Below are 27541 nucleotides of genomic sequence, written 5' to 3' on the forward strand. Positions count from 1 at the left end.
GCTACTTAATGTACGTTGGGCTGTGGCTGTAATTGCATTTGCCACAAGTTCTGGGTGTTTGCATGGCCCAGTGTCATGGATCAGCTGACATGAGAACTGGTATTTGCCTTCTCAGCTTGATGAGTTGGAGCCCTTACAGAATTTAGTTCCAAGCATTCCTGTAATGAGAAGTCAGGATTGGTATTTGTGTCTAGTAAGCCAAGCCAGTGCACTCACAGTTGTACTGCAATAAATTCTCTAGAACATTCTCAGTACCCTGATAAGGGAGACACCCAGTCTTTTTCCATTTTGTGGAAGGGTGTGAAGCATGTGTTTAAGGTGCAGAGTCTTGGCCAAAACTGGTTAGAAAAAGAAAGGTTGAGTTGTGGTAGCAGATATTTTGAATTTACATATTTATCTTTCGGTGTGTTTGGGATCATCTGCTGTGAAGGCTGTTTTCATTCTTGTCTCTGACTTTCCTGGTTGAATAAGTAGAGTTACCTGTGGATGGAATACCCAAGGTAAAAGTCCATAATTGATTATCTGCTTTAGTTCTTTCTGTACGTTGCTTAGCTAAACAGAAATTATCTGGCTGAATGTTTAATTCTAACATTTTGGCAATGAAACAGTTGAAATACTTTCATTCTCTTTCAGGCATTCGTAGCACATGTTGTCTTTTTGTTTTTTTTGCTTTCATCCATACAACAAATGTTTGTGGTTTTTTCATTTTGGCTCACTACAAATGTTTGGCTTTCTGGTGTTTGATTTCTCTTTCCTGGTCTCCTGAAGTGCTGTCACAGAAATTTGTTTTTGCCATTTGGGTCTTGCTGTTACATCTTAATCTGCATCACTTTCTCTGCCATATGTGGCCTTGTGCTTTTTAAAATTTTTTTTCATCCTTTTATTCTGATCCTCAGTGATTTCTTGGGTTTGTTAGTATGATGTCTTTAAATTGTTTTTTGTCTTAAAAGGCTAAATAATTGATGCCTCTAATGGATCATCCCAAAACACTTGGCTGTCAAAAGTGCCAATATTGGCTTGCCAAATGGCCTTTATTATGTGATATTCTGCAGTGTTCCAGATAATCTGGAAAAAACATTATGCTATACATCTTCTTCTGCCTTGTGTAAGCCTCAGCACAGCTGTTGCTCAAATGTCAGCTTGGATTCCCTCTTCTGCTCTGCTGTGCATTCTGGCTCTGTGCATCTGTCTCAGCAGAGCAACGTGTATTTGTTCACTAGAGTGACTCCTAAGTTCAAAAGCCTCATTTTCCTCTGGTCTGGAAGAGATTCATGTTCAGATAACAGTAATATAAGGATATTGTTCTTGGCTAGGTGGCAACCAAGCTGAACATAGCCTTATAAAGGTCTCAGGTAGTGCCCACTCTGAATGCAGCCACGATGGGGCTGATGGCAACAATTCCCTGCTGGATGAGGGCTGTTGTCATTTCATATTCTTCTAAATGCTTCTACTTAGGAGAAGCTTTTATCATAGTAAATATGTGTTCTAAAATGTACTGGGCTTAGGACTTGAGGTATTAGTGTAAAAAGATGTATATTTTTATCCTGTAATAATGTGGCATTGTTTATTTTCCCAGTGCCTCCTATTACTGTGCTTACATCATTGCAGCTCTGATATAAAATCTTCTCCAAACCCTTCTATACAAGATTCCTTTCCCTACTTGTATATCCACTTCCTGCTCCACTTGTAGAAGGAAGCAGGCTGAGCTCTTAAGAGGTAGTAGTTGATGAATTTTTGATGAATTATTAGAAAAGACTTTTCTAAGGAGGAAGGCATGGAAGCGTGTCATTATGTTGTTCAGAATTAATTTCAATCTTCCTCACAGCTTGTATTGTATACTATGTACTTACAGTTTTGATGGACCTAAATATTGGTCCTCATAAGTAATAAAGCTTTTTTTTTTTTTTTTTTGCTAAGAAAATGAAGATGATATTAAGAAATAAGATTTACTCCTAAAAGGTTTTTCTTTTCTGAGGCTTTTGGTCCTGGCACCTACCTGGGAGGTTGCATAGCTTTGAACTAAAAATGAAAGATTGAAAGATCCTACTTTCTGTAAATTGTGGCATTCAGGAGATGCATGTAGCAAAGAATTACTGGCCATAAGCATAGAACGTGCTTATTCAAAATAATAATAACACAGCTGCATTCTTCTGCCAGTGCTGTTAATCTGCCAATTTTATAACAATTCCTTTGAGAAGATAGGAATCATATAACGTCAATATCCTTTTTATACCTGAACCCCTCTCAGTCTGTATTTTATTCCATAGCTCTATGGTCTGTCCTGGAGTGCAGATATGTCCATAGATTATCCCCTCCTCCCAGTACCAGTTTCAAGGACTAGATACACATCTTGCTGTCTTTAAATGTGAAATTAGTGTAGTGGCAGGTGAGTGGTGAGCCTTCTGTGGCTTGGACCAATAGTAACCATTTGTCTGCATGATAAACACTTGATTATGAGAAAAGCATCAAGCAAAAGCTGCATAATTCTTCTCATTCCTTCAGCAGTTTAAACTTATTTTCCTTTTCCTGGTTTCCACTATGTGCCGATAAGGCATTTTTCAGCAGGTGCTTCCCTCCTGTAGCATCCTGGATTGCCTTGCCTTTGGGACAGCATCCTTTCTCCTGTCCCAGAGTTTGTGTCTTAACTGCCTTTGTAATTCCAGCAGTGATAGTTCCTAAAGAAATCTCTCCTGCTGTGACTTTGTTAAGCTGACACAATCAAATGCATGTGACTTCTTACCCGTGTGATGAATGGGCTCTTTATGCAGCCCTGAAACCCTGTGCTTGGCTCTTTCCCTTTGTACTTTAACCTGTCAGTGACAGGAGGTAAACAACAGAACCATTTTCTTTGCCTTTGTTCCAATCATGGGTTTTCCCCGTGCTTGGATGATGATTCCTTTCATCTTCCAGTGAAGTTGAGCTGTTGTGCAGTTGTCCTGTGAGGCACCAAAATGTGCCCAGAAGGTGGAGAGCTGTTGCTTTGAAGTGTTTGATAATTTACAGTAAGGTTCTGGGGGGAGGTTTGTGTAGCCCTCAAGTTGTCTGAATGGGCAGAAGGAATTTGGGTAAATACTCCTCTGGATTGCTTTTCAGGGAGTGTGGGCTTTGAAGGGAGAACTTGGTTGACCTCTGACAAATTTCATGATATTTCCATGTACTTACAGGAATCTTTCTAGAGCATAAATACCAAAGTGACTTGAAGGAGGAAGGCAGAAGGATGTAACAGAATTTCAGGTACAAAAGAGAAATTTTAGAGTAATTTAGGGTGAGCAAAAGACTCAAGGCTTTTACTTGAATCATAAAACTTAAAGCATTTTCTGTTACAGAAGTGTTTATCTACAAGGGCAGACTACAGGCAGACTTTTTGGTTTTGCAGAGGATGTTTGTCAATAAATGGAATTGTCTTCTTGACTTTCTGGTGCATGCCAGCTGAGTGAAAAAGACAGGTGAAGTCTTGAAGGTCAGAGAGAGACATTTGAGTCTTAAGAATAGTTTTTCTGGGGGAAATATTTGTAAATTCTGATTGGGTGAAATTTCATCCTTTGCAAAGCTACTTGCAAGTTTCAAACAATTTAGCTTTCTTTTCAGTCTGGCATTTTTCTATTGGTTCTTTGGGGTTATGATTGAAATCTTGGCATTTGCTTCTGTGTTTGCCTTCTTCCTCCATTGCATTGCAGTTTTTCTGTGAATGGAAGAGGCCTGGTAAAGTCAAGTTGGACTTCCCACCAAAGCACATTTCCTTTTGTTTTAAAGCTGATTGTGTTCAAATGTTGTTGTTCTGTAGATTTCTTTATCACCTCTTCCTTTCCTTCATTTTTGCAACTCATAGCAAGAAATGTTAATTCTTTGAAAGCATGTAAGTTGACATTTTGCTTCAGATGAAAAGATCTTAACATCTGCATTTCTCCTTCACTTGCTGTTCTAAGAACTGGAAGTAATGTGAATTTTACTCATACTGCTAGTCACTGAAGTAAGTGCTCAAATAGAGTAAATTTTTTTCCTCCAGAAAAGCATTTTTGGATAGACAGAGCAGAATATCTCCAAGTATTCCCACTTAGACAGTATGAAGACAATGGGACACGTTTATGGAGATGGTTTCCAGGCCCCAGTGGTGCCTCCCTCGCTCATTAATGTGCCTGGGTTATGAACAGACTGTCAGAGCTTGAGAGACTGCAGGAGAGGCAAACTGGTGATCAGTCAGCCGTGCATGGCAGTGCCCAGGAGGCTGGGAACGTGTGGGAAATGGCCACTCTCCATGTCTGCTCTGTCTCCCAGAAAACTCTCTCTGAAGCACCAGGGAATTTGTCCTGGCTGATGGTTGTGCAGTTGCAGCTGGATTCAGTGTGTCCTGTTACTGGGGAGTGTTTCTGTGCTTTGGGAGGGCAAGTGTTGCTGCTCAGGGCTTGCTGCCTGTCAGCAGGTTTTGTGACCATTGCTTGCTGTGCTGTGTGTTGAAACTAGGAGAGGGAGGGAGTAGTTCTGTTTATAATTCACTGGCACAACAATTTCCCTGCACAGGGGTTAGATTCCATGGGTTTTGCCTTTGTTCTCCTGGAGATCCTATCTGCCTGATTTGGGCAGCATTGGGGGGGGTGTGTCAACCTTTTACAGTGAGATAAGAGAAAAAAATAGTGTTGTACTGCTGGGTTAACTTGCATCTTCCTCCAGCTGTTTCAGATTGATAGACTCTCCTGGTAAGTTCAGCAGCGCGCTTTCAATCTCCCTTTGTTTATTTTTGTAACACAGCATTTCTTTTTCCATAAGCCCAGCGTGCTTGTTTTCTTTTTCTTTTGTCAGGATTAACAATGGCAGAGGAGCAGAAAATGGCACATGAGACTCCTCTGCACTAGAAATGATTTCTACAGGCCCTCACCCAAACTACTGCTGAGCACATGTTGGCATTGAGACCCTGGGCCCTTGTCAGACACTGAGCTTTGACAGAAAATCAGTATAAAATCAGAAAATCAGCTCAGAGAGTCAACAGACCCTTTTCATCTGAAGATATTTAAGAAGGGAGCTAGTTCTAAAGAGAGTTTTCTAGCAAGGCTGCTGCAAAATGTGACTTTGTCCTAGGACTATTTGCTAAATGAGTTTTGAATGTTAGTCTTGTTTTTAATGAGTGCCAGCAAGCAGTCACCCATGACCAGTTGTGTAAAGCTGTTTTCAAGTGCTGTATTAAATGGACTGTATCTTTTATAAGAAGGTGACCTACAAAAGAAAAACACTAAACTCCAGGAACCTCCAAGTACTTGACATTTTGACCAATGGGCCTAAAGGGGTTTTGGCACTGTGCTAATGAAAGACTTTTTTTGGTCCAGTGACAGCAAAGGCAGCTTTGCACACCCTGCTTAGAGGTTTCCTTTTGGAAATTGGTGTGGCTGTGTTTACAAGCTTGTCAGGCAGAATGTGAATTCTAAAGGACAAAGCTGTTATTTTAAAATTACTTGGTATGTGCAGAAGTTAGGGAAAGTCAGGGAAAATTTTATGATGCTGTTTGTTTCCAGTTTATTTCTCACAACTCAAAGAATGTAAATTGATGAAATTCTGAAAAATGTGCAACAGGCTTTTAGGAGAAATGGCATGGCAGCCTGCACTTACTGGCTGCTTCCCCCGTACAAAAGGCTGGTTGATAAAAGGTCACTTGACAGAATGGGCACAGAGGAGTTGCTGCTGAAAAAAAGCAATCTGGCCAGCTGAAAGGGATGTTACAGAACTGCCATTAGAAAAATAACATTTTTATATTATAGCCTTGAACGTGTCTTGGCCATTATGCTGAAAGCTCTCGAGTTACTGAATCTGGCCCGCTGCCCCAAGGAACATAAAATGATTTGAATGTCATGTTAAGCACTATTAATAATTCATCTGATGAGATCAAGATAAACAAGAGCAAAAACTCAGAGTCATGTCTAGACTTTGTGACTTCAGTTTAATGTGGGGGATAACAGTGGTATTGTAAATGCAGCAACATATGTTTTGTAACTTGAGTTTTAAGAAGAAAATCATGTATAAGTTCTGTGTCATATAATATGCCATGACTCAGTGTTAATCAAGACATTTGTTTTTTCTGAGCTATCTTGCCTGTGTCCCTACCAAGGCACAGAATTTTGCCAGGGCATTGATCAAGAAGACAGTGGGGGAGTGTCTGTCGACAGCTGATGGAAGCAAGAATATTAGAACAAGATTCAGACTGCATCATGCTTTGAAAATTGCTGTGGTGGTAGGTTTAGGGCGCTGGTGACATCTTGCTGGTGAGCTGGCATCACAGACAGCTGAACTTTGAGACATGGGAGTTCATTAACTGCAGAGCTTAATACTACATAGGTATGTGCATGGTCAGTTAGGCTCCTGGGTAACTGAGTAATGGCTCTGTCTGAACAGAAACTCTAATGCAGAAAACCTGTGCCCTTTCTGGGGCTCAGGAGGGTTTTACTGCATGGCTAGTTGTAGGCGTTTTGACTGGGATAAATAATTTTCTTCCTTCTATCTGGTACGATTCTGTGGTTTGGGTTAAGGATGAGAGTGACATTGATAACACCCTGATGTTTTAGTTGCTACTCAGCAGTGCTAGCCCTAAATCAAGGACTTTGCAGTGTCTCCTGCTGTGCCAGTGAGGAGAGGCACAGGAGGCTGGGAGGGAGCGTGGCCAGGGCCAAAGGGATATCCCAGGCCATGGAACATAGAGCCCAGGACATGAACTGGGGGGAGCTGGCTGGGAGCTGCTGGGAGACAGGATGGGTGTTGGTTAGATGGGGGTGAGGGAGAAGGTGACCACTTTTCAGGGTAAAAAGGTGGCTCCATTCAGATTTCTTTTATCTTTTAGTTTGCACGCTCAAGTGACAACATTGATGACACTTTCTGAAGTGATGAACCAGAACTTGTCACCTGTGCAAGGAGCAGTCAAGTGCAAACTCTGAAACTTTCTAGAAATCTTTAAACTGGCATCAAGAAACTAAAAACCTCAAGCAAATGCACTTTGCTTGAAGTCCATTGAACATGACTTAGTCAAAAGTGGGAAAAATGTTTCTGGAATCTTTTTCTGCAATTGTGACTGACTTCTGACAGGCTTTTCCCTAGTAAGGGCATTATTAACCAGCGTGTCTGTTAGCAAATTTGAGAGTGATAGTATAGAAGCTGTTAGTCTGTGTGAGGAGGATAAGCTGTTGCACGAGACAAGAGAAGTATCTTGCATTTACTAGAGCAGGTTTTACTGCACTTTTCTCTGTAACAGGATCTTTGGCTATGTGATCTGACATTTTTGGACTGCATTCAGATGAGAAATTCTTGTACTAAATGTAAACTTTTTTTTACCTTTTGTGCCGTTGCTATGAAAGTGAAATTTTACTGTTACACTACTTAATGATCAGCACTGTGCAATTGAGCTCTTGGGTTTCTTGCTCTTTGTTTGCTCTGGTTCTCTGAGCCTTGGGTTTGGTATTAAACCTTTTTGATCCCTACCAAAATATGCTCTGGAATTCTTGTTTAGGTGATGATCTGTCCCTGGAAGTGCATTGCCTGGTTCTCCATACAAATTAATATAATTAAGTCTGATTTCTACCTTTTCATTTACATTCTTGTCTGTCACTGTTATCACAAAAGAAGCTGTAACACTTAACAGAATTAACTGAATATTGATAAACCAGTAAAGCTGGTTCCTCTGGATATTTTCACTTGCCCTTCAGATTTATTTTATTCTCTGGTACCGTTACTCAACTCAGATTGTGTTTATACGTCTGTTGGATAATTTCCATCTCATTGGTACCTGTACTGGTTTTTAGTGGCTCCAACACTTTGTGAATTTGCAAAGGGAGTGGAATTAAAATTGGAACGATCGCTTGGCATTTCCATAGAGTTAAGTGTCCAGACCTTTTAGAGTGTACATATCCAGAAGCCATGATTTTTGATTATTGTGAAAGGCTGATTGTAAACATTGCTGCATGTGTTCAGCAGAAGAGTGACAGCTGTTGATTGTAACAAGTTTGCTTGTTACAAACCAGGGGATTTATTTAAAGATACTCTAAAATGCTCTGAAGACTTCACAGAATTGTTTAGTCAAATCTGAGATGCTTTAAAAGAGGTTGAGTAAATTAGATGATGTAAAAGAACATCTGAAACATCAGCTGAGTGAAAATCCCTTTGGCCTATGGCCTAGAAACTACAAAGGCAAAAGTTATTCTTGAAGCACTTAATTCAGGATATACCATAGCTCATTAAAAATGGGATTATCAGAGCTTTCTTCTGGGCTCTCATTTCTTGCACAGTTTTAGGCAAGTGATATTATTTACCCAATATGTTTCTCATTTCAAAATGTGATTCTGTGGGCAGGACTTAGAAATAGTTGAAAATGTGTCCTAAAAGAATGAGCTTGCTTATGTTGTTATGGTCTAGAATTACTCTTGAATTTCTGATACAGTCAGCTGAAGAGGAGAAAATAATGAGTCCTGAGATATGAAGGAAGTTGTCTCAGTGGAAATATTACAATATGCTTTCTGAGCAGAAGAGTGGTGTTCTTTCCTTCCAGTCATTGACTGAAGAACTGAAGGTCAATAGACTCCTTCAGATATCCAGGTGAAAACTGGATTTGGTGTTGCCCTCCAGTGTAGATTTCTGACTTTAAACAAGCACAGTCTACTGTTCTTCCCAATGAGACACTACAGGAGGGAGTCAAGGGAGGATGGGTGTTCCAGAACAGGCCTCCTTTTGCCTCCTTAGCAAGAAAAGGACTAAGAAGCTGAGCTTTAGGTTTTTTCCCCTTGAATGCTAATTTTGAAGTTTAATGGCAGGAAGGAGATAGTAAAATCAATTCCATTTTTTGGCAGTAATCTGGACTGTGTATATGATATGAATTCCTTTTATCACCAAAAGAAGCTCAGTAATGATTTGTTTGTAGGCACACGGCCAAAATGCAAAGATTTTGGACTAGCTCAGAAATAGCTGTGCTCTTCAAGCTTTACAGTCTGTTCAAATTTAAGCCTTCCCATCAGTCTAGAAATGGGAGTGTGTGCAGAGGGGGAAATGAACATTTTTTGGCTTTGAGTCACTGGGCAGACTGCAATGAATACAGGCTTTGATTCTGTAAGGGCCCTTTTTTCCTTCAGTCCACCCAGTTGTGTAAATTGAGGGTTGCTAACTTGTCCCCCCCATTTGAGCTGGTTATTGTGTGCTGCTGGGGGAGGGAATTCTGGAGGAGCTAAGAGGCACAGCAGTGCTGCTTCTGTCAGATGCACTGGGACTGAAATGCCAGCCTTGCTTTTCCATAAGGCATGCTCTTGGACACCAGAGGTTTCTTTGGTTTCTAAACTGTGCAGACCATCATGAGCATTTCCTCCAGACCTCCATGGCAGGGCACTTAGTCTGGTTGATCTTTACAGCTGCCTCCTAACCCAACCCATTCTGTGTTTCTATGGCCTTGAGTTAATTCTTTATGATATTGAAAAGCCAGAATCCTAGAGAGCTCCATTAGTAGAAACAGCCAGTGACATTGACAGTGTGGGGCAGCGATGTCAGTGAATGTCGTTGAGTCAGAATGAAACCAAATTTGCTTTTTATTCCTGTGCCTAGCAGGAATTGTGCCTATTTTAGAAGGATATTAAAGCTATTTGCATCTTTCTGTTGCCTGGTGCCTTTCTGAATAGGACTAATGGGCTAACCTAGGCAGAGTGAGTGTATTTAATACTGTCTTTTTCTGCTGGAGAATCTGCTTAGAGCTGGTCAACATATCAATCATTGCTATAAAATACAAGATATTGTTCAGAGGAATTGTTCCCTGGAATGATAAATGAAGGTGAGTAGATGGTACAAGGTACATGGGTTGTTTGTTTAGGCAATCAAGTTTCTCTAGTGTGGACAAATGTCAGGTCATACATAAAACCTGAAGGATGTGTAGTGTGTGTTACATACCAGAAATTGCATTCTGGGTAAGCAAAATTGGGTCAAGAACTGGGATGGGGCCTCTTTGAAAGATGAAGCTTCAGTGACTACTGCAAGGCTTGGTTACAGAACAGGTATGAACATGTCATTTCTCTGTCAAAACCCCCCAAAAGTATTGAAGGCTCTGGACAGCTCACTGTAGGCTGGAAGAAGTCTCCTTTTATCTATGCAAAATGAGAATTTTAAGCAGCTTATTGAGTTAACTTGACAGAAATAGTTAATAAGGCTTGGCACTGAGGAGAGAGCTGTAATGTGGGACAGATGCACAGCCAGCTCCCACCCCTGGCTTGAAAGGTCAGGGCATTAATCTGAACGTGACTGATAATAATTTGTAAATAAAGTGAGTGAGGTTATGTCCTATATTCTCAGTCACTTGGGATGGTATTATTGATGCATCACCTTGATTTTAAAGTTGTTAACCATGGTATGGGAGCAGGAGAGGGAAAAGTGTTGTGGGGAATCTGGAGGAGGCCAGTCTCCCTCTGTGCTGACTGTGGAGCTTTCTTGGCCTGGCCATGGGGTGTGTGGCAGCTTTCTGCATTAAGTCTTGAGGGTGCAGAAAGCTCCTTCTCTCCTTCCTAGCTTCCTCCAGTTTGTTGACATTGGAAGTTGAAATGTTGAATAGAGTCTTTGATGGGCCATGAGCATTGTAGGAAGCAAACAGGAATGCAGAACTTGCATGGCTCCCTGCTTTTCTCCTCCATGGGAAGCTGGGGAGTATCAAAATATGCAGATGATGTGATAAGTCATGGTAGAGCAGAAAAGTACCACACTGTTCCTGTAAACTTATTAATGATGTGCACCAGCCTGATATCCCAGCTCAGCAGATTATTTTAGTTTTCCTTTCATAATTCTCTTGGTACACCCTGAGGATATGGCTGTTTCTCTTTATTTGAACTTGGCTTAAAACTCTGATCCCTGTTACTGCTTTTCTTTGATAACTTGCCTTTGTCTAACTGGCAGAAGTTTCATAGTAGTTTCTGAAATACCTTGAAAAATCAAATGAATGAGTAAATTCCAGTACTGGGTTACAAGCTGAACAGAAGTGTCAGTTAAACAGAATAGATTTTCAGATTTGGAGTGCAAATTGAGGCGAAACATTTCTAACAAGGTAAATGGATTCCTCTCCTTGACTTACCTTTTATTACCCAGAAATGCCAGATCCATTATAGAGGCATTAACACTGGCACAGTGACATTGAAACATAAAATAGGGAGTAATCCTTCCCTAGAGGTGGGAAGGCTGCAAGCCTCAGACTCCATATCTGGGATTTAATGAAGCGTGACTTAGAGGAGCACTGCTGGCTTCCAAACCTGCTGGAAACATATGCAGAATGGATTAGACATGTGAGTTGTTCTCAGATACCTAAGAATGTAATCATTTTTTTTGCTTGTTCTTCTGAATTCCTTTCTCAGTGCTGTACAAGGAGAGACTTCTTTATTTGCCAAGAGCTCAGATCATAGCTTTGTGTGGAAAACAGTATCACCTTCCTCTGTTCATCTCTCTACAAAGTCTTTGTTTTTTTTTTTTTTCCCCTCCAGTGTTCTGATGATAATAAACACAATGATGAGCCACCTCAAGAAGATGAAGGGTTTATGGGAATGTCCCCTCTTCTACAAGCCCACCATGCTATGGAGAGAATGGAAGAATTCGTGTGTAAGGTAAGGGCACATGGAAACTGCTGAAGTAATTTCCTTTTTCAGGCAGCTCCAGTGGGCAGCAGACACTGCTTGGAGGAGCTGCACTGCTAATGTGAGGGAGGGGAGGTTCTCACTGTCCCCAAATGGGCATCTCATGTTCTGAGTGCCAATACTGTGCTTCCTCAGCATCTCTCTGTCATACAGGATTAAATTGTAGAGCTTGGAACAATAAGGATTTACAACTGATTCTCCAAAGCTGATCATGCAACTCAGGTGTGTCCCTTGAGAAACACCTGTGAGTGCAAAGCAGAACAAAAGCCTTCTGGTTTGAGGCACTTTGACTTACAAGGTCATTTGACCTGATTTCTTCAGATTTGCAAATATTTTGTTTTCCCAGCACCACTTGCGTTTATTGTAGAATAAGCTTTGTCCTGACTTGAAAACAATGCTGTATTGAAACCATACATAAGTAAATCCATTGTAGATTTTTTTTGTAATTGTTGATCTTGGCTCAATTTTTGCTACTTTTTAGAGCCACTGGGCTGTGTCAGTCTCTGGCCCTCCTTTCTCTCTGAAAGGAATGCTGTCCCTTTATACACTGGTTCCTGCTGGTTTTATGAGCTATTTTTGATATGTTTACAGAGAGACCCTAGTGACTTGGTGGTCTTTTGTGTATTTTGATTTTTTGCTTTTGTTGATTTTCTTTTTTACTGTGCATCTTTGCCTCTTTTAAAATATTTCGTAGGGTGGATTGTGTAAAATTAATTCCCTCCTTCTGTTTCTACCTCAATTCACATTTTTTGTTCATGAACTAAACCAGTTATTTCCTTGTTGAATGTATTTAAGAACCCAGTCTTTAACTGGGCTGCTTCTTCTGAATGGCTTTGTTTTCCTTCCATGCATGAGTGTGGAGAATTGATTTAAAAACTCTGAACTCTTGTTGTTGAAACTGAAATAAGAATGTAGCTTTTTAAACTCAGTGTTTCAGGAACCTCCAGCCTTGCTCCTGTAACTCTAGCCAGCCATCAAGCCCACAGCAGCCTGCAGAAACCGCCCCGGTACATAAAGCAGCTCCCTGCTCCCCCTGTCCCTGGCGGTGCTGCCACTCTGAAGCCTCCATGTGTCTTGTGTTACTGCAGCAGTGCTGGAACATCTGTGCACACTTATTTCCTGTGGAGCCAGCTGCAAGAACAGCTCTGTGCACAAACCCCCCCTCTCCCTTTAAAGAAGAAATCCCATGGAATTGGGAGTCATGAGTCTGTTGCCTTAACTGCTCTGTCACCGTTTGTGAGCTTGGGAGCATTTCTTTCCCAATCTGAATAAGGGGGTTGGACTCTTCTTGTTGGCCTCTCACACCATTTCACGTTTTCTGGCCCCTATTAGTGCTAATGGGTAGCTTCTCCTGCTAGCCTTCCCCAAATGCTAGCAGATACACAGTCAGATTGGCTCGTGGTGGAGGAACAGGCTTATTTATTTACTGGAGAGATCTAGGTGTAAGGCTTCTTCAATTAAATGGAGAAGGTGGCCTGTAAAATAACAGAAGGTGGAAGTAAATTAAATACTTTCTCTTCATCAGCAGTAAAAACACCCAATGGCCTTCCTGTCCAGTGGAATGCTGAAGTATTTCTTTCTCTGCTGGTGCAGTTCATAATGGTGCAGTTTTGAACTGGGAACAGTGACTTTAGCATGATATTTCAAGTGTAAAACCTTTTCCCCAGAGATGCTCCATCAACTCTCCTCTGTTTACTGTACTCACAGGTTAACTCCAGCACTTGTACTAATATGGGTTTTCTGACTGTTTCCATGCACTGAAGGAGCTCCAGTGCCTGCATTTCACGGAACTCTTGTATCCCCCAGGTGTGGGAGGGCAGATGGAGAGTGATTCCCCACGATGTTCTGCCCGACTGGCTGAAGGACAATGACTACCTGCTGCATGGCCACAGACCACCCATGCCTTCCTTCCGGGCCTGCTTCAAGAGCATCTTCAGAATACACACAGAGACTGGCAACATCTGGACTCATCTCCTAGGTACTAATCCTAAATCTCATCCAATGGTTTCGTTGCTCTCAAAGAAATGAGAGCAAGATAGAAAGGTCTGTCAGCATTATCATTCCACTAGTAACCTGTTAAATTAGCAGCTTGGTATCCCTCTCCTAATTTTATCCCATCAGAATCGGATTGGACTTGCTTAATTATGGCATACTATACAAACAAATGCATTAAACATTTCCTAATCAATAAATTACTGTTAGATCCTTCTTTTCCCAAGTGTGTAGGTGTTAATTGGGATTGCCACAGGAACACGCTTAAGTTGCAGCTTCTCTGAGTTGTGAGAGCCTTGAAGGGAAGAGGTGATGCTTGTAGCAAGAAAAGCTTTCAGAATGCATGAGCTTGACACCTCTCTGCCTTGCTGCTTTCCAGGATGTGTGTTCTTCCTTTGTCTGGGAATCTTCTACATGTTCCGGCCAAACATGTCCTTCGTAGCACCTGTGCAGGAGAAAGTGGTCGTTGGCTTGTTCTTCTTGGGAGCCATTCTCTGCCTCTCCTTCTCATGGCTCTTCCACACAGTTTATTGCCACTCAGAAGGTGTTTCCCGGCTCTTCTCCAAGTAAGTGCCTTGAGAACAGGGCAGGCCAAATAGGAAACAGGTGGGAAAACAGGGCTGGGATTTGTGCCTGGAGCGCCAGTGTGGGAGTTGTTCATTTCATGACTGCATGTACTTTGGAACAGAGTTGAGCAGAGATTTAATGCAGCTTCATCTAATTATAGTTTGTTTCAACATGAGTTTTTGTACTGTCATTTGAGTCTTAAAACTCCATCATTTTCTGCTGTTTGGCAGGCATGTGCTTGCATCTTGCTGCTGTAAGTAATATGCCTTGAGCTCAGTTGCAGGACTTTGAATTTTTAGTGCAACCGTTACTTCTTGTCATTTCAGCTGTTCTGACTTTGAACCTGAAACTTATGTAAGACAGTTCCACAGTGTGTATCAAGATGTCTTGGTCTTTTGGTTTTGCTGCATGTTCTTTTTTTGGCTGGCTGCTGAATATCTGATACTTCCTAAAACTACTCAACCAGGATTCTGTAATCTGCAAGACCACCTCTAAAGTAGCCCAGCAGTTAAAGTCCCCTACTGAAAAATTACCTCCTTCAGCTTTTGCAGGAGCATTTTGTCCGGGTGTGGTAAAAAGCAGTGGCTGAGAATTTCCTTTTTTACATGGGTGCACAAAAAACCAGCGTGGTTGAAAAATTGCAGCATTATTCCACTGTGGTCACTGAAGCTGATGCCCACTTAACTCTTACTTGTCAGATACTGAAGTTGGCTGTGTTCTCAGAACATACTGTGTGCCCTGTCTTCAGAGGACTCTTGCAGTGCTTTTTTCCTCATCTGAAACTAAAATGTGAGTTTTCCTCACAAAGCTTTGGTCTAAAGGCTGCTGAAGGCATTGCTGATGTCTGTCTCAAAAATGGCCTTCCTGGCTGTCTGTCAGGTAATCCATTACTGTAGGTGGAAGAGTTGCTGTCAGGACCTTACCTGCAGCAGTGAGAATAATTTAGTTGCAGTGAGAAGTAGACAGTTGCTCTACTAAAGAAGAGTGTGTAGGTGTGAGGATTTCCAAAGATTCACACTTCTTACGACGCTGATTTTTGTTTTCTTCTAGGCTGGATTATTCCGGCATTGCACTCCTCATAATGGGCAGCTTTGTACCATGGCTGTACTACTCCTTCTATTGCAACCCTCAGCCTTGCTTCATCTACTTGATTGTGATTTGTGTCCTGGGCATTGCAGCCATAATTGTCTCACAGTGGGACATGTTTGCCACCCCTGAATACCGGGGTGTAAGGGCAGGTAAGACCTGAAATTAACTGCTTTGCTTCTTGACTGCCTTTCCTGCTTCCTGCTTGCCACCTGGAAAAACCACCTTGGGAAGACTTAAGGGAGTTTAATTTTATAGACCTAATATTCTTGAACTGGGAGCTTGGTGGGCTTTCTTTCAGCATTTATTGTACCCAGCTGGATGCACAGATAAGGGCTGGTGCAAGTCCTGGAAGTGCATTCCTGAAATGGACAGTAACACATGCAGTGGGAAAGGTGGTGCAAAGGATTTCTAGCTGCATGTAGCAACTTTATTCTCAAAAAACGACTGACTGCTTGGGGTGTGTATGTGTACCTGTCGTGCTTGTGCTTTTTTTTTAACACTAGACTCAGACACTAGCAAATCATTGAATTAATGTGAATGATTTGCCTGGATAAAACACAGAGTTAAGATAAAGACTGTTTTTCTCTTCACATCATCAAAAGAACAAAACCAGATTTGGGTTCACATTTTGAGGTAGGAAGAAAGAGAGCTTTAGGGGGCAGCTATGGAATGTGCACACAGCTGGGTTGAATAGTAATATTTCTTGTTTCTTAACCTGCACATGCTGTCTACAGTAAATCTAGATTTCCTGGACAGGTTTGGGTGCCTTCAGAACATTCAGCTTTCCAAACTTAAAATCTCTGTACAGGACATGATTATTCCCCCCATGCCCACTGTTTTTACAAGTTTTCTGTCCTTGCTGCTAAAATCTAAACAAATAATCAGTGTTCTCTTGTATGGCAGATCAGATGAGCACAGATGCTGCTTTTCTGTTTGCTAGGAGTACTCGTGCAGCATACGATAAACAGTCTCTTTGTTGTGTCTCCTTGTCTTGCTCTTGAGCGTTGTGGTGAAGTGAGGCTCGGTCTGTGTGGTCTCAGTTCCCTCTACAGGCCGAGAGCAGGAACTGGCCTCGCCTACATTGGAGCTGGCAGGAACAATCAGTAAATTAAATATTCCAGCTATCTGCTGGGACATGTAACTGAGTAGCTTCTGGTATATGAAGGAAGTTGTGCATTCTTTAGCTTCCTTTCCAATAAATCTCTTCTGGGGACCTGCAGCTTCAAGAGCTGTCACCCCTCTGCTGCTTTGGCCTATGCTGAGTTTTCCTCCCGTAGCTTTTGTGTTTTCATTGTCTCCCTTTGCCACCACTGCCTTCAAACCTGACTCTCCCACATTTTCTTTGCCTCCCAGGAGTATTTCTAGGTCTGGGTCTTAGTGGGGTAATTCCCACTCTGCACTTTGTCATCTCTGAGGGGCTCCTGAAAGCAGCCACCATGGGGCAGATAGGCTGGCTGGCACTCATGGCATGCCTGTACATCACTGGTGCTGCGCTCTATGCCGCCCGCATCCCGGAGAGATTCTTCCCTGGCAAGTGTGACATCTGGGTGAGTCTGCTGAGGCACTGGTGAGGAGACCAAGCTGAAAGCTGGTCCCCCTTGAGCCTGAAGGATGTTGTGTCAATGTTTTCTTACTGCACCAGAAGCAATAGGTCTTCAGGGAGGGGCCAAATGACTCTGGGCTCTCTGAGCCTGGCGTAGCTGCTGCCTCTCTTCCCAAGTTGGCACAACCTGGCTGGTCTGAGGTAGCTGCTGGTGTGCAGATTCCCCTCAGTACATTTCTGGATTGCTTTAACAGATGGGAAAGGAACTGCAAACATTTTTGTGGGTGTCTGTGTGTGTTGAGGATCCTGCAAAGACACATCTTTACCTTGCTTCTGTGCAGAGCAGTACGTGGTCATTTCATTGATGTTCAGTGTGTTCTCTGGGATCTTCCCCATGTCTGGCTCCTCATCTTGTACAGCCAGTGAAAATGCTGTAGACAGAGATGGTAGGGTTTGGGGGGATCTTTGACCCAGAAGAAGGGATAGTGGGGTGAGCAAGTGAATGAGTGGGGGAAACGTGGTATGAGGGAAAGAATCATGGAGACTGGAGGAGAAATACCTGAGGAAGATGTAAGGAAAGAAGCTGGATGGAGCAAGAGTAGAGATGAGGGGAAGCAGACCTTTGGAAGGCCACTGTCCTTGCACTTAGGATAGTTTAAGATCCCTAAGAAAGACTAGAAGTGAGATGAGACTGCACCAGTTTGCTTGGTTGGTTTGTTACTATAATGAGCTAAGCTCCACCAACTCTTTTCCAAGCTTCCCCTGAAGCCTGCAAATATACATTTGTAGGAATATTTCAGGAGCATTATCCATGTTGGTATGGCTTCCCTCAGACAAGGGCATGCTTTGTCATGTGGCTCTCTCTCAGTTTTCATTCTGCTCTATTCCAATCAGTGACATCCTGGGCATTCATTCAGAACATCCAGTTGTTTCTAGGTTTTAATACAATATCACGTTTGTCTGTTCTGTTTCTCTGTGGTAGAAAAATAAAATACCAGCATGCAGAATCCACTTGGTAAAACTTAAGCCTGTGACCAGAGCAGTTTGTACCTGTTATCTGTATGAGAGGGCCATTTTTGTCCATAAACCACCAGTGTGTCTTGTGGAGAAACTAATTTTGAAAGCATCCTGCTTAAGCCTTTTGCCTAAGGTTCTGAAATTCTCCTTGTCCCTTTGCAAAGATGACTTAGAGCAGCACTTCAGCACGTTTTTTTGGTTCAGATGACTCTGAGGTGAAGGGGGGGACGTGTGTGTGCAGAGAATTCGATTATTTTGCTAAAGATAGCAGAGGAGAAGGGATAGTAGGGTGAACAAGTGGGTGGGTGGGGGAAACTGATATGAGTGGGGGAAATTGATATGAGGGATAGAATCATGGAGACTGGAGGAGAAATACCTGAAGAAGATGTAAGGAAAGAAGCTTTTAGATTGACCAGCTGGTTCAGTTGACTCTGAAGTGCAGGAGGGGACGTGTGTGCGCAGAGAATTGGATGATTTTGCTGAAGATAGCAGAGAGGGGTGGGTTTAACACACAGCCTGGAGAGCTGTGCAGCTCCTGGCACTGCTCGGTGTCACTGTGTACCTCAGCTGAAGGTGGCTCCGGGGGCCGGGTGGAGCCCCAGCTGAACCCGGCTGTTTCCCTCTGCAGTTCCACTCCCACCAGCTGTTCCACGTGTTTGTCGTGGCTGGCGCCTTCGTGCACTTCCACGGGGTCTCCAACCTGCAGGAGTTCCGCTTCACGGTCGGAGGGGGCTGCACAGAGGAGGAGGGGATGCAGTAGGAGCCGCCTGCACTGCAGCCCCGGGGCAGAACCAAACGAGGAGAGCCGAGGAGAGCCGCCGCCGGCACGGGCGAGCAGCCGGGCTTAGCAACAGGAATACCTAAGAAGAATCCAAGTTTCAGCTGATGAGGCATGGAGCTTCATGGGGATTCTGACTAACCAAGATAAAATTCTATACCTCAAGCAATGGAATAAATCAATTTGAAGACCAGGAAATTCTGCAAACCTAATTTATTCTTGGGATCTACAGATTGAGCTACAGAGGACCCTTTCCAAATCGGCTTCTGTTCAATGCCATATTTATTTGTAGAATTGGGGAGGGATAGCTTAGCAGTTTCCTTTTTTTTAAAAAAAAAAAGAAAAAAAAGTCAAGGTTAAATTTATATCCTCTCGGAGGGTTTGGGCGTTGATTTTAGATGCTCTTTTGGGAGAAAAACAAAATGTAAATAAGATTTCTAACTTTCTGTTTAAATAAAATTTATATAAATGTTTTAAACGATGGGTGGGGGGAAAGGGTTTTTGTAAAGAATGCAACATGCAAGTACCACACACTGTTTCAATTTTGCACAAAATAAACAATTGCAGGAGGACCAGGTAAAATTCCCAGGAGTGAAGCTCGCTGGCCCTGTCGATTTTCCTAGTGGCCAGCATGCCCTGGGCAATGCGGGGTCCTGGCCAGCACCTGGAGTAGGTTCAGGACATGCACAGGAGTGTTGTGAAGGCTGGATCAGTCATGGTGTCATCCAGGTCACAGTGTGAGCACATGGATTTGCTCCAGTGCCTGGAAAGGTGCATCTGCTCCCTGCCCCAGTGGGGAGCCAGCTGCATTCCCAGCCTGTGTGCACTGTGAGGTTTGGGATCATGGATCCTACAGTTGGTTGGTTTGGGTCTCATCACAGGAACTGGAGCATGGTGGGATAACTGCATGTGAAATGGCAAACAGTCCAACTCCATCAGTGCCTGCCCAAGCCAGAGGCCCCCAGGGAGAGGATGGTTGCCATTTGCAAGCCTGCTTCGTTTGCTCTGAGGGATGGTGGTCATGGGCTTGTCAGGAGATCGTTGAGCATGTGAGGGGAAACAGAGGTGGGGTTAAGGTGGACTGGAAAGAGGAAGCTGTGTGCTCCAGGACTTGGAGTTAACAGGCACTGCAGACCTCAGGCACATCACCATCCTGTGTGTCAGGCTCCATATGCCAAGGCAGTTTGCAGGTTTTTCTTTTAAGGAGGAATAGATCCCTATTTTTTTTTAAATAATTTTTTTCGGTCCTTAGGTCTGCTTTCCATCTGTGCTTTAGCAATGGGACTGCTGGTATTTCTTAAGCCTAAACCTGAGAGTTCAGCTGGATTGCTGTGGTGCAGACACACCTCCTATATAAGGGGAGGCAAATACCCTTCTCCTGTGTAATTGATGTAGCTTGAGCTTTGGAGCCCAGTCAGAAGCCAGACTGAAGGAGAATCTTTGGAGTCGTAAGGTGAAACTTGAACATTTTGTTTGTTATGGCACAGGTATTGCTTGGAGGCTTTAGCTGGAAATTCAGAGCAATTACCTCTCTCACAGATGAGTTAAACAGCTCATACCGTGCAGTATTTCACAGGGAAGGAAGGTAAAGGGTGGTTGGTTGTTGTGTGGAGTGGTTTTGTTGTTGTTGTTGTTGGGTTTTGGGTTTTTTTTTTTAGATTCCCTCAAGTTTCAGTTTTCATTTTTCAAGGGAAAGAGATGGATTGCAAAGATCTTCCCATCCCCTGGATGTCACAGTGTGCTTTGGGGAGTTGCTTTGTCTCATGGAGTCAGGTAGGAGCAGAATGCCCTCCTAAAGCTGAGTGGGCATTAAGGCTTCACCCCTGGAGTGGAGTGAAGGCTCTGAGAGCAAGGTCAGCTGCAGAAGGAGGTGCTGCAGCAGCCTGCAAGTGTAGAGGGATGTGTTCTCAGTAGGATCCTGACCCTGGATGCCTGTAGGGCTGGCAGTGGTGTATCCCAGGTCTGTGGTATTTAAAGGAAGGAAAGGGCAGTATTACCTTGGATGTAAGGGCTAACAGCACTGGCTGGGGAGGTGCTGGAGGAAGTGTGCTGGTGTCTGAGCCAGGTGTGGTACATATCAGAATCAGAGCTGGCTGAAGGTGCTTTGGGATACCTCTGAACAGTACCAGCAGAAGCAGCAGCCTCCATCCTGGATCATCCCACGTTCACTCCTCCAAGGGTGATTGTAACCTGGTCCTACACAGCACAGAACTATTACAAAAACACAGTACTCCACCTGCTATTCTTAACCCAGTCTCTCTGTTCAAGAAGTTCGTGTGTTCCAATAAAAACAACCTAGCTGTGCACTTTTCTGTAGCTTTTGCTGAGAACTCTTCCCAGGTTGGCACCTGAATGCCTTACTCTCAGCAGTCAGAGGCTTGCTTGCTCTGTGTGCAGGTTATTGCCATAGAATAGTTAGGACCTACAGCTTCTTTCCTTCCCCATTAAATAGTGGCCTTGTTCAGTATATTTCTTTTTAACAATTGCTTACTGTTGGAAGCAATGAAGCACATTCTGGGGTTTTGATGGCTGGGGACTCTGGTGATGGTTCCATATAAGATGGGATCTTATTACTTGCTGTATTCTTAACTTCTGCTAATAAAAGAACCAAATTGATTATTGTCTGGTCTGGGTCTTTCTGCACCGTGTGGGCACGAGGGCTGGGGGGAAGAGGGGGCATTGCTGGAGACTTTGGTGGTTGTGGGCAAAATTTTAGGTGAGTTGAGATAAAGAAGTTCAGGAGGCTCGGACTTAAAATTCCTGCTGTAGAGGAAATGCCTCCCATCCTGTATGTGTGTAGAGGATTGATCATCTCCTCCTGGTGTGAGGGCTTAGGGGCTGGCATGAGAGGGGCTGGTGGTGGCCAGAACAACCTGTGCCCACTGGGCCTTCTGCTGTCCCTTGGCTGTCAGCTCCTAGTGTCTGGGAACTGCCTGGAAAGATAACACCTAATCCTGCTCTTGTCTTGGCTCACAGCAGCTCTGGGTGCCCACAGCTGAGCTGGGCTTTTTGTCAGTTCCTTCACTCAAGGTGAGTGTTCTGCAGTGGCTTGTAAGAGAGACAGCTCCTGTTCATGACCTGGACAGCTTGATGGATGTCTCAGGATGGATTATTATTATTACCATTATTATTATTTTAATGAACAGTAAATTCAAGGAATGTGGAGAATGTTGGTATCAGATTTCACACAAATTACACTAAAAGTACCTGCCACATTTGAATATGAATTGGGTTTATTCTGTTTCCAGGAAGCAGAGTGATACTTAAAAGTTGGCTGGGCAGGATACAATTGCATGTCCCACCTCTTCTGTGTGTAGTTGTGTCCTTGCTCTGCCCTCTCCTGAGAACGACTTGCTTCATTCATTGCCAAGTACCTGAGTATGGATTGAAGTGCTGCAACCAAGGTGAGTGTCTGAGGCCACCGCCCAACTTTCTAGAGAAATAAATGAAGTGCATGATTAGGATGGAAGAGCTGACTGGTTTAGTTGAAGCTACAAAAGGCTTCCTTGCAAAATTGAGTTCTTCCTCCCTTTCTCTTTGTTTTTTTTTTCTACCCCTGCCTCCTGTGTGGCATCAAGCAACTTGTTTGAACCAAACAGTGCTGCTGTATCTGCCTGGAATGCCTGAAATTCTCTGGGCTGATTTCCAGGAGTGCAGAGCACTAATGTGGTTTGAATGAAGTTGCTTAAAAAGATGGATTCCTTGGAGAGTGTATGTGGTAATTCCTAGGTGCATATTGCTCTTGAGAGGCATACTGGCCTTGAGTGCATGGCAGCATGGAGAATGTCTCACCTGCTCATCTCCAGCTGTTTGGACAAGGAGCAGTGAAGGAGAAGTGCCCTGGGCAGCTGCTGTGAGAGCCTTGCAGTGTAAGCAGTTCCTTGTTCACCACTGAAGGTTGGTGCCTTGGGCAGGGATGGCGGGATGGGAGCCCAGCACTCCTGCACGGAGCTGATTGGCCTGCTGGATCTTATCACAGAGTCACAGAAGGTTTGGGCTGGAAGGGACCTTAAAGATCAGATGGTTCCAACCCCTCTGCCATGGACAGGGACGCCTTTCAACCAGACCAGGCTGCTCAGAGCCACGCCCAACCTGGCCTTGAACGCTTCCACAGATGGGGCACCCACAGCTTCTCTGGGCAACCTCTGCCAGTGTCTCGCCACTGTCATAGTGATGAATTTTCTGGTGTTTCCAGAAGCTTCACCTTTGCCTTTCTCCAGTAAAATTCATGTGTAAACTACAGAAGCATTCGTAGTGCTGGGCTGGGAGATGCTTGCACTGGAGATTGGCCATGATCTCATTCAGTAGCAGCTTCACCTCTGTAGTGGCACCACTAAGCACAGAGTTTCTTTGCAGCTTAAAAACTGAGCTGGTCTGGTTGTAAATGAGATGGGAGAATCACTGGCCTGGCTGTGTTCCCAGAGCAATGCTGTGTTTCCTTTAGAGAGGCAAATGCCACCCCAGCAGTTCCAGGGGCTGGCTTTGCTCTCACCTCCAACCCCTGCCTGTGTCCTGGGGGTTGTTGGTGCTGGCTGGAGCTGGGCTCCCCCAGTCCCAGGTTTTCTCCGTGGCTGTGGCCAGGCTGCAGGGCTGGCACTGCCAGATGGGCTGTGGGGTGGCATCTGCTGCTGGCACAGGCAGCCAGCCCTCCTGGGAGGGAGTGGCACTGCCACCACCTCCCTGCTGGCTCCTGGCCACGGCGGCCAGCCCGGGGCTCTGCCCTGGCCCTGGCCCAGCTCCCCCATCCTGCAGGGACAGCCAGCCTGGGATTGCTGCCTCTGCCAGCTTGGAAAGCGATCTTCTGTCCCTCAGGGCCTGGCAGGAGGAGGTGACAGCAGGCTCCAGCCCCCGCTGCCAGGGCTAGAGAAGGTCACTGCTGGCTGGGACACACAAGCAAGAGCAGCCAGGGGCTTTGGCCAGAATCCCTGGTGTGGGGGTGTGGGGGCTTCCCTGTCCCTTTCCTGCTGCCCGTGAGAGGCCAACCCTTGGTGCAGCTCCTGCCACCATCCCACAGCCTTTCCTGGAGCCATGCACATCCCTCTGCTCCCTGTGGCACTGGTGGGAAGGACAGCAGCAGCTGCCTGGCCCTGCAGAGCCAAACAGGTCTAAAGAGAGGGCTCAGTGCCCAGCCCTCCTCTGCTGCCAGCAGGGCCTGCCTGGGGAAAGGCAGGGTGCCAGGGCTCCCAAAATTTGAGGCAGCAGCAGCAGCAGCAGCAAGCAGAGCAGGAGGGGCTGATGACATTTCCTGTGGGTATTTACAGCAGAAACGTGCTCGGTGGTGCCCGAGTGGGGCCATCCCAGAGCGCTGTGGCTGTGGCTGATGTCACAGGGCAGTGACAGTGCTGGCCAAGTGACAGGAGGTGTAAAGGCCCCTGTCAAGGGCAGGCAGAGGGATGGAGGGACTCCCCAGTGCCTGGGGGGACAGGAGCAGCAATCCCCCCTCAGAGGGCCCAGCTGGTGATGGAGTGTTTGGCACATGGGTGTTTGATGCTCCTTCTCTGCTTCCTTTGGAGCATCTGCTTTGCACAGAAGTATCTGCTGCTGAGGCTGCCCTGAGCCCCCCTCCCCTGCAAGCAGAGGCTTGTGAGAGCCCAGGGTTTCTGTGCTGGCAGTGCCACTGGGCTCTCAGCAGAAAAAGCATTCTGGAAAATCCTCTGAGGTGTGCATGAAACCGAGCAGAACTGTGGTACTGGTCCTTCCCTGTGCCAGAGATGGGCACTCACACCCCACACACACTTCTTAACACGCCTGGGCTGTGTGGCTCCTGCTCTGCCCAGCCTGGCATGTGCCAGTCCCTTGCTAAATCTGAGCCAACTCAGGCCAGCCTCCTTTTGTGCAAACAGCTGCTGCAAATCCCACTGATTTCCCCGCTCTTTTGTAGGATGAAGTCATCCCCGTGTGGCCACACTTGCAGGTGTAGCCAGCAGCCTGCTGTGCCCCAGCCATGATTCAGGGAGGGTTCATGTCTGTGTGTCTGTGTGTGTGATGCTGTGCAAGGTGTGTGTCCCTGCCCACCACAGTGCTTGGGCGAGAGCCAGACTTACCTCAGCTTGCAGTGCAGTGTTTGTGAAGCCTGGGAGGAGTGCCACAGAGAGATTTCAGCTCCCTGCCCCCTGCCTGTGAGGAAATCAGCTGCAGGACTGGGGCTTGTGAAGCCCCTGCTGTGTGCAGCAGTGAGGTGTGGGTCTGATGGACAGCTCTGTCTGCAGAACAGATTCCCACTCGGGAATTTTCTCCCATTGCATCTTCCCTAACAGAACAAACCCTGCTGCCTCTGGGTCTGCTTTGTGTGCTCACAGGGTGGATGGCACAGGAGGGACAGCTGGGATTTCTGGGATCAGGATGGCAGCAGGATGCTGCTCAGCTGGAAGTGGAGAGGGCTCCTCTCACAGCTGCTGTGCTGCTGGTTGGATGCTCTGGCCTCTGCTCACTGTTTGCTTTTGCTGACCTATTTTCATCTGCTGTGGCCAGCACATGGCTGAGGAAGCTGGAAGCTAAGGCAGCTGCTCTTCCTGGGGATCTTTCTCTTGCTGAAAGGGCTGTGAGTCACTGTCTCTGTCAGAGCATGAAATAGAATTTGCTTAACCCCGTGCTGGAGTGCAGATTTGGGTAGGTTTGATTATGGTCTGCTTTGCTGCAAAAAAAAAAAAAAAAAAAAAAATCCAAAACCCAGAAAGCTGTTCCTGGTGTGTGCTCAGGTTTGGGTCAGGCAAACCTTTGCTTCTATTTGTCAGTTTAAGAAATAATCCAGTTCTCATCCCTGTCCATTCCCTGCTGTTAGCACCTGTGGACAAACTCCCTGAGCCACCCAAGCCAGGTACAGCTCTCATCTTCTCTCTCGGTGCAGGTATCCCTGCAGGACCCTGTTCATTGTGGATTAGTGCACCTGAAGCCCAGCCTGGCTCATCCAGAGCAGAGCAATGTGCATTTTCATGTCCTGTTTAAGCTCAGTGGACATGGGGCTGCTAATCCTTTCTGACAGGGAGGTCATCCCTGAAAGGCACCAGGGGCAGGCACGTGGGGCTGGGGGAGCTGTGCCAGCCTGGGGTGCCCTGAGCCAGGGGCTTCTCCATCTCTGAGCAGCTCCTCGGCCTTGACAGCCGCCCCTTCTCCCTCTGTCCTGCCTTCACCTTCCCTGGCTGCTGCTGGCTCTGATAAAGTCACTGCCTCTGAAGCCTGGAACCTTCTCTCCACCTCCAGTTTTACTTCCAGTACTGCAGTGGCTCCTCTTTGCTGTAACAGTGCCTCCAGCCAGGCAATACCCCACAGGGCAGCTCTAAGGTCCTGGAAGGTGCCTGCCAGGACCTGGCTGGGACTGATCCTGTCCCCTCAGTGTCAGGTGACCTGGGTGGCAAGAAGGACATGCCTGGAATGCACTTGTGGGTGCCTGATGTGCAGGGCAGGGACAGAGCTGCTGCGAGCATGAAGCCCTTTCCCATCCAGCTGCTCTGTGCAGCAGCTGCCCAGGAGTCCAGCCTGGCAGTGGTGGCAGTGGGTGACATGGTGGCCCTGAGAGGAGCCTGCAGCTGCCATGGCAGGCACGTGGCAGGGCACGAGTGGGCAGAGCTGCTCGTCAGGCAGCCAGTGAGGAGGGCCTGTGTCCTGAAGGAGGTGACGTCTTGCTGTGACAAGCCACACAGGGGGCCTGGAGGGGTGCAGGACACTCCCAAAGTGACCAGGACAGGCTCAGCCTTCGGGCAGTGCTGCCCTGGGGCCACCAGAGCTGTGTTTGCAGTCCCTCCAGCCACACCCTGTCCCCATGGGTTTCTGGGATTTGTGTAGGGCTGTGATGCCCACCAACCATGCTGAAGTTATGGTGTCTATGTAGAATATGCCATATATTTGTTTTTAATGAGATGGTATGGAACAGTTCATAAAAAAGAAAAAAAAAAAAGAAAAATGGGTTCTTCCCACCCATTGTCCATAAAGCTCTGTGAGAAATGGCCTGTGCCCACCAGCTGGGAATGCCAGGCCCAGGGCAGGGCACAACTAAGGACAGCTGCTCCCAGGGGAAAAGTGCTTGTTTCTTGGCTGCTTCTGCAATGAGGAGAGCAGGTAAGTCTCTTGTGGTGGCTCATACAAAATCCCTTTCCAGAGGTAAGTTCTCATGCAGACAAGAACCTGGATGCTGCTCCAGCAGTGTTAGGAGAGGCCTCCTTGGCAGAGCTGGCGTGGCTGCAGCTCTCCAGCTGAGCTGTGCTGCCTCCCACTGCCCAGCCCAGGTGAGGCTGCCGCAATTCAGCTTTGGTGCCGTGTCCCACCCCCGAGAACAGGACAGGCCGCTTCCAGAGCCGGGCGCTCCAAATGCCGGTGGCTCTCGCTGAGGGACAGGCAGGTGGTGTCCCCTGCCCCTCCCGCTCTCCTAGAGCCAGCTCTGCCCCTCCGTGGGAGGCAGGCTGATGAGGAATGCTCTCCATGATGATCGCAGCATCCCCGGCTGTGAGCGGTGTCGGGGAGGAGCCGCTCAGCAGCTGCTGTGCCAGATGCCGTGCTCGCATCTCCTTTAGCCACGGCCTTCCGAGGAGCAGCAGCTCCCAGCGTGCTGGACCTTGTGGTGAAGGACACCTCGGGAAGTGGCGGAGGGTGTCCCAGAAGGGGACCCCATGTCCCCTGCACGGCTCTGTCCCGCCGGGTCCCGTCACCGCAGCAGCAGCACCAGGGGCAGGAGCAGCAGCGCCGGACACACGGAGATCCCAGCGGTGCCGCCGCAGTCCTGGGCATTCTCCTGCGAGATGGGAGACAAGGGGTCAGGTTCCCTGCTGCCAAGCCTGCCTGTCGCCTTCGGAAGAGGGAGCAATGCCTGTGGCCGGGAGAGCACCCCAGGAGCCAAGGAAGGGACTGGTTTATCCCTGTTGGCCACAGCAGCCCTCCGTGGGCTAGGAAGCCACATGGCTCCCGCCTCCGAGCAGGGCGTGTGTGTGTGTGTGTGTGTGTGCT

At 46.1% G+C, this 27541-nt stretch overlaps 2 protein-coding genes across 3 annotated transcripts in view; one reads left to right on the forward strand and one right to left on the reverse strand.

The window, feature by feature from the left end:
• The window catches only part of ADIPOR2 (adiponectin receptor 2), a 44907-nt gene extending 23687 nt beyond the window's left edge, over positions 1-21220 (forward strand). For both annotated transcript variants that reach the window (XM_036400859.2, XM_036400860.2), the window contains exons 3-8: positions 11469-11588; positions 13425-13596; positions 13990-14176; positions 15228-15415; positions 16620-16813; positions 18455-21220. In XM_036400859.2, the coding sequence (XP_036256752.1) occupies positions 11469-11588; positions 13425-13596; positions 13990-14176; positions 15228-15415; positions 16620-16813; positions 18455-18586 (993 nt within the window). In that variant the 3' untranslated portion in view covers positions 18587-21220. The remainder of the gene's footprint in view (positions 1-11468; positions 11589-13424; positions 13597-13989; positions 14177-15227; positions 15416-16619; positions 16814-18454) is intronic.
• Positions 21221-26473: 5253 nt separating this feature from the next.
• CACNA2D4 (calcium voltage-gated channel auxiliary subunit alpha2delta 4) overlaps positions 26474-27541 on the reverse strand; it is a 120031-nt gene continuing 118963 nt past the window's right edge. Inside the window, exon 39 of the mRNA XM_054514822.1 lies at positions 26474-27329. Within this exon, the coding sequence (XP_054370797.1) occupies positions 27243-27329 (87 nt within the window). The 3' untranslated portion in view covers positions 26474-27242. The remainder of the gene's footprint in view (positions 27330-27541) is intronic.

The sequence above is a fragment of the Molothrus ater genome, chromosome 5 (assembly GCF_012460135.2).
Source record: "Molothrus ater isolate BHLD 08-10-18 breed brown headed cowbird chromosome 5, BPBGC_Mater_1.1, whole genome shotgun sequence".
NCBI lineage: Eukaryota > Metazoa > Chordata > Aves > Passeriformes > Icteridae > Molothrus > Molothrus ater.